The sequence below is a fragment of the Diospyros lotus genome, chromosome 1 (genome assembly GCF_014633365.1).
Source record: "Diospyros lotus cultivar Yz01 chromosome 1, ASM1463336v1, whole genome shotgun sequence".
Lineage (NCBI taxonomy): Eukaryota > Viridiplantae > Streptophyta > Magnoliopsida > Ericales > Ebenaceae > Diospyros > Diospyros lotus.
Genome location: NC_068338.1, coordinates 26,458,490 through 26,465,200, shown reverse-complemented (window position 1 = coordinate 26,465,200; position 6,711 = coordinate 26,458,490). Strand labels below are relative to the sequence as shown.

General features: G+C 38.7%; 1 protein-coding gene across 1 annotated transcript; it reads right to left on the bottom strand.

Moving 5' to 3' along the window:
* Nucleotides 1-764: 764 nt before the first annotated feature.
* On the bottom strand, nt 765-6,605 carry LOC127789206 (serine/threonine-protein kinase D6PKL1-like). Its single transcript, XM_052318030.1, has 3 exons — nt 6,034-6,605; nt 3,525-5,448; nt 765-1,720 (listed from the first exon to the last, which is right to left on the bottom strand). Exons 2-3 carry the CDS (start codon nt 5,249-5,251, stop codon nt 889-891), a joined length of 2,559 nt encoding a protein of 852 aa, XP_052173990.1. The 5' UTR covers nt 5,252-5,448; nt 6,034-6,605; the 3' UTR covers nt 765-888.
* Nucleotides 6,606-6,711: the final 106 nt, after the last annotated feature.

Genomic DNA, 6,711 nt, shown 5'->3' with positions numbered 1-6,711 from the left:
CTGACATAGTGAACACATGATCATTAATAAAAATAAATTTTAATTTCAATTTTTAAATTCAGATAATACCAAGTACCAACAATTCTATAGATGGAATGGTGGCAGGATGGTAAATATAGGATGATGGATGGCAATATCAATATGCTATAGTTAGTGTGCCCTCACCATGGTTCCTTTGAAAATGGAATGATTGCATCAGTTTTTGGAATTCCAGGATCCAGCAGCACTGGATTGATTGAGTTGGTGAATTCTGATTGGTTTGCATTTTCTTCTTTCTCAACATTTTCAAAATCTTAATATAGAATATACTTTGCTTCAAATAGCAAATTTACCCTGACGCTGAATCAACCAGAAAAAATATTGGGACTCTTTTTACAGCCGTTAAATTCATAGAAATAACAATCATAAGTATTTATCTGCCTAGATTATTTATCCTTGCATTTGGATTTCTTCATGATGGATGTTAAATCCCAGTTCTAGAAGGGCAAAAGGTTTGGATTTCTTCATGATGGAAGTTAAATCCCAGTCCTAGAAGGGCAAAAGGATTAGAGAATTCTTCAAGCAAATGACAACCAATTATTGCTTCTCAGCAATGTTTTTAAGTTCAAATCCTCAAGGAAATTGTTATGGTAAAACTCAAAAGCCTCCTCTTATAGGATTAATACCTCTCTGTACATTTCCTTGGTCTTCCAGGACAACAATTCAGTATTAATGTGTCATAATCTTTTACTTGCCAACACCAACTCTCCAAGTTACATGTATGCTACGATCGAGCTGCTATATATATATATATGTATATATATATCAGATACAACAAGTATGAGAAATCTCATTACAAAAAAGAAGAAAGAAAAAACACCTTCCTCTCCAGCACCAACGTAGTTCAAGCTAAAACATCTCAAACTCTTCTTGCTCACACTTGGAGCTCTCCTTGTTATGCAATGATATGTCGGCAGTGGCATTCCCAAAAGAACAGTTTGGCAGCTCTGGCGGCACAGCGCACCGTATCAGCGCCCAGTTCAGGCCCTCGAAAAACGAATGCTGCTTGATCTCGGCTGCTCCTTTCACAGAACCAAACCTGTTCTCGGGATCCTTTACCAGCAGTCCACGGATCAAATCTCTAGCATGAGAGCTAACGATAGGAGTTGAAGGAAACTTGAGGCTATGTGAAACAACATTTGACAATGTATCCTCATTTGCAGGACCCTTGAAGGGTGTCTTACCATAGACTAGCTCGTAGAGGAAGATCCCAAAAGTCCACCAATCAACAGCATTACCGTGGCCCTCACCTTTGATGATCTCGGGAGCCAAGTATTCATGGGTTCCTACAAAGGAGTTGGACCTGGCAGTGGTTGGCTCCACCACAAGCTGGGGCAGGGGGTTGACTTGGGCGGCAAGGTCAGCTTTAAGCTTTCGGGATTTTGATGCCGCGGATATGAGCCTAGGGGTGAAGCATGGGACTTGCCAAGATGGTTGGAGGCAGAAAGGGTGTATGCAGCTAGAATCAGTGCATGGACTCGATTCCCTTTTAGGGGACTCGGCAACCGGTGATGATTTGAGCAGTTTGGGATTAACAGCACATCTGAGTGACAAGTCAAAATCAGAAAGCATGATGTGGCCATCTTCTCGGACCAGAACATTTTCTGGTTTTAAATCTCTGTAGACAACTCCAAGCATGTGTAGATATTCCAATGCCAGGAGCACTTCAGCAACATAAAACCTGCAAGAGATTAGACCAGGAAATATCATTCAGACGAGGGATCAAATAGATTGTGGATAAATTATGTCACATCTCCCCTTCAGAAAAACATTTAAGAAGCGTCTACAAAGACATGGACATTATACAAAAACACCCCGTTTCATCCAATGTCTTGTCAACCAAGCAGATGAAAGAATTTCATGTCACAGCTTAAATTGATAGGAGAATCCTTTGCTTAATAACAAAAAATTGTAGTAAATTCATATAAATGGCAAGCACCAATATATTCAACAACAAAAGGCACAAGCCTTAATCCCACTAGGTCTAGTCACCTTGAAAAATTCTAGACTTCCAACCATCTCTATCCATGACCATATCATATGTAAGGCCATTATACAGATGTTCTCCATTTCATCCACTCACATCATAGGTGTATCTATCATTCTTTTTTTTCATATGTCCAACCATCTTAATCACATCTGCCATATCTTATCTTTAATGGCACCACTTAACCTTATTATGTATAACCTTGTTTCTTATTTTGTCTTTTCTTGTATGGTCACATTATTGTAACATCTGCATCTTAATTAGGCTCATAATTTGGATGTGTTGGTACTTAACTACTCAACATTCTGACAATATTATAGCTATCCAAATAAAATTTCTTTTTTAACTTTAAAGGGATTTTATAATCTCATAAAACACAAACGCATTCTATTATAACATAACAGGTTTATACCATTTGAATAGCCTATGTAAGATTCACTTGAAACCGGAACATCTTCAACTTCCCATCATTCACTTTCTAGAGATATCACTCACTCCTAGTGGTACCAAATTCCACTCCATCAGTACCTGCTCCATCACCACCCTACTCCCAGACAGTGCCAATATACATCTTCCACACTATTTATAATATAAAAACACAGATTTCACTTGGTAAACAACTACTATTGGCAACACATACCACACTAACATTCACTAAATTGAAACATTGCCCCCCAGCACAATATTCACCACAGCCATTGCACTAGGAAACAAGGGTGGAAAGCACAATTCAAAAACCTAAGGGGCGTTCCCATAATCATGCAGATATAATCTCAATTAATTAAGGAGAGCAAAAGATAATATTGGTAATCCATCCATGACTAACATCAAGCTTTGAGGTTTAGATGAAGCACACAGATGCAGAATCAGGCATAAGTAATAGTCATTTCACATCACCCAAAGAGCATGAATCCGTTCCTGCACAACCCTAGTACTCATTCCATTGAATTTGAACTGATAAATGCTCTAGAAAGCTACAACCTGCTCATTATATCATGGTCCAATACACATGTTGAGAATTAATAAAACTACTGACACAAACAATGGGAAAAGAAAATAAAAATGAAGACTCAAGAAAGGGGCAAGCAAACCAGAATGCCATTTTTGTTATGTGGGCAACCTAAACCATATAAGTTTTATGCTTTTCTTCGGGTAAATGTCAAATCAACTTAGATTTGCAAAGATAGCATATGGATCACATTTGAATGCTCACTTTATATCAGAGTATCCTGGTTGGAGTTTGGTTCAGCAAGTGAGACCAAAGTTTTCCAGATATCTCCCAACAAAAAAAAAAAAATGAAATTTGAGAAACAATGTTTTTTTTTCCCAAGACTTCTGTTTACACTTGTCTTATTTGCAGAAAAGATGTAATTGCTCATTAAATTGGAGATGTTACATCCATGTGTTTAAGTATGCATCTTATCCATGCAAGATACTTCATTACAAACTGGGAAGAAAAGGCAAAAGTTATCAGTGATGAACCCCAACTTGAAATTACCTGGCTGCTTGTTCAGAGAAACTCTTGTTAGGCTGCTTTTGCCGGAGAACATGCAGATCTCCACCTGGACAATATTCCATAACCAAGCACGAGAATTTATCTGTTACAAAATGAGCAAACAGTGTAGGGAGAAACGGATGATCCAGCATTTGCAATATCTCTCTTTCAGTTTGAGCCCTATGCATTTTCTTCCTGCTAGCCAAAAACTCATTGTCCATTATTTTCAAAGCAAATAGGCAGTTTGTGCCATTCAATTCAGCAAGGTAAACAGTTCCAATGTCCCCACTACCAAGTTTCTTGAGTAGCTTGAAGTGTCTCAAACCTACGCTCCCATGCTGCTTCTGAACATATCGAATTGCCTCCCACCTCAAGTCTTTTGACATGTGCGGTCGATAGCCACTGCGGCTATGCCCACTTAGAGTGCTCTCTTCACTATTGCTTGTACCGCTACTGTACTCACCAATGCTACTCTTTGAGCTTTGAGAGAACTCCCCCTTTTCTCGTGATCTTGATCGTTCATCATATCTTGAAACTAAAGTTCTGGTTCTGGTGATACAATTTGAACTTGAAACTGGTTTACCAGGACCAGAGTCCACAGGATTTGGACTGACTTCACCACTAACATTTGTAGTGCTTGATGCTATATTTGATTTCTCAATATCCTTACTTCCATACTTTGTAGCACAATTGGTCCCCTGGCAAACCATTTTACTAGTGCTGGGACCAAAATCATTATCAACTTCGCCATCACATTGATTGGAGTTGCTTGGGATGGAAGTTGTGTCCTGATTTACTTTCTTTTTAACAGAGTTCTTTTTCCTGAAAACCGGTCTGATTATGTTTCGACTACTGCTTGCAGTTTTATGCAACTTGTCTTTTGCCTCCTTCTCTAGATCTGCCATTTTAACTGGCACTTCAGCCGAGGTGACAACAGTCTCATCTAACACTGGCAGTTGTTCCCTAGTGTGAATGTCAGATGATGAATGTGCCAATATCGGCTTTCCATTTGACCCAAACTCTGGTGTTGAAGCATCATACCTACCATGAGAAGGCGAGGGAACAATCTCAACTTCTGGAGGCAATGAATTGGTCATTTTTTCCTTTGGTGTTGGTACATCCACCAAAAAAGTAGAAATGTGAGCATTTTGGTTTGGTTGTTCCGCCTCAGGTAATTTCCCAGATTCATTTGTCTTCTCGGAGAAATTTGATGAACTTTCTGGAACAAGGGAGATTTCCACAAAGTTGCCTTTACTTTCATTAAGGGGGATACCAGATTCACTAGCTTCAACTTCCACTGCCCTATACAATCTCTTGATAGTTCCAGCTTCAGAGGCCCTTGATGAACCTGCTGTTTTTGATAACCGCTTCATAGCAGCCATCTCTGATGCTTGGGAGATGCATAAACCTCTCAATGCCTGCTTCAAACTCACAGACTCTGAAATTCCAATTGCAGAAGCTTGAGATGAACTGGGCCTCATTGGTCTTTTCATGGCACTCTTCTGTAGACTGTCTTTGTCTTTACCAACTTGTTGCAAGAGAGTCGATCTCCTACCAGAAGTTCTGACGTTTATTGCCTCAAAAAGTTGATTAATGTCATCCTCTATGGAACATATTTGTCCAGGCTTCAGCATAAGACGCTTTCTACTATGTTCATCCATTTTTGGTCTCGAGTCCAATTCTTCAATTGCTTCAACAATTTCAGAAGAACCCATATTTACTTGATGCATCTAGATGTTACAGATCATGGATTTAATGCTACTAAACCATTTGTTTACAAAAGCATTAAAGATAAACGAAACCCATAAACCAAAATCATGCCACGTATCATCCAAAGTTGTCTGCAATCCGACCAAATCCCAAAATTGCAAGAGATACTGAGATCTCTAGTTTCCATCTAGCATTCACCATCCAGATGCTGCCAAAGCTGCAAAGTTTCAGACATTCTTAAGATCATTACAATTTTTTTTAAAAAAAAAAACAAATCATAGCTTCACATTTCCAAAATAAATAACTCATCCTATCTTCAAAAAATTTGGATAATCATAGAAAGCATTGGCACTCCCTGATCCATAAATCACCACAAACCAAATCAAAGCAAAAGAAAAGAGGAAATTACCACAGCACAGAAATACTAGATATTTAAAAAAATAGAAAAAAAAAGAAGGTAGTAAATAAGCAAGCTACTAACACAACAAAAGCCCCCACTTTATTGAATTAGTTAATCAAACTTCCAGTATATACTCAAAACTAAAGCCAGAAAACAGAACAAAGACTGAGAGAGGTAAAAAGAGAAGTTTCAAACAGTAGATAACAAATATCAATAGAAGTTCGATCAAATTAAATTCCTATACTTGTGAAGGGAGAAAAATAAAGATTCAAAATTAAACAGAAAAAAAAAAAAAGGCGAATAGAGGTTTGATCAAATCCAATTCCACAAAAAAAAAAATCATAAAATAGAATAAAACGGGTGGTTGGAAAAGGAGAGAATAAACAGAAATGAATCACTGACCTAAAACCAAGATCAGAACACCACCACCCAGAGAGCTGGGATTATGATCGTATGACAGTTCAACCAAGAGGTGCGTTTTCCTGGGGTGTTTGGGGAAATGGAAATTACTGGGTAGGAGTGCGAGAAATTGAAAGAGGAAAGGTAAGACAGCACTGTTTAGGGCTCCAGAGAGAGAGAGAGAGAGAGAGAGGCGGTGATGTTTTTTGGGGGGTTGAATGAAGAAAGAGAGAAAGAAAAGAGAAGTTGAAAATGGGTAGCTGCAAATCACGAGAAGTCCCACTGTTGCTTTGCTCCGCCTCTCTAAATTGGCGGAAAAAGAAAAGTTTCCTGAGAGAGAGAGAGAGAGAGAGGTTTAAGGGTGTAGCTTACTAGTAGTCTCGTAGGGGTTAAGGTGGGACAAATGCTACATAGTATTATTGGTTGTGGGTAGTCGTTGGGCTGTCCGTCTGGCGACTGGAGCTCACCTCGAATTGAAGCTAACATTCACTCATGGTCACTGGCCATGGTGTACTTCACCCTTCATTTTCCTTCCTTTCTGTCTATACCATTACCATAGTTTCCAAGTTTGCTGGGGTGATGGGAAACTGACCATCTTCCTTCCCTCTACCAACTTGTATTTTCCTGGTAACGTCTCATCCTTTAATTGCTTTATAATCTTCAAATTTTACTAAATTATAG

What these genes read in the sequence shown, in the direction of transcription:
- LOC127789206 (XM_052318030.1), bottom strand. Translation starts at nt 5,251, where the DNA reads ATGCATCAAGTAAATATGGGTTCTTCTGAAATTGTTGAAGCAATTGAA. An exon ending in TTCTCTGAACAAGCAGCCAG is followed by an intron (nt 1,721 to 3,524) that starts GTAATTTCAAGT and finishes AATCTCTTGCAG; the next exon opens with GTTTTATGTTGCTGAAGTGC.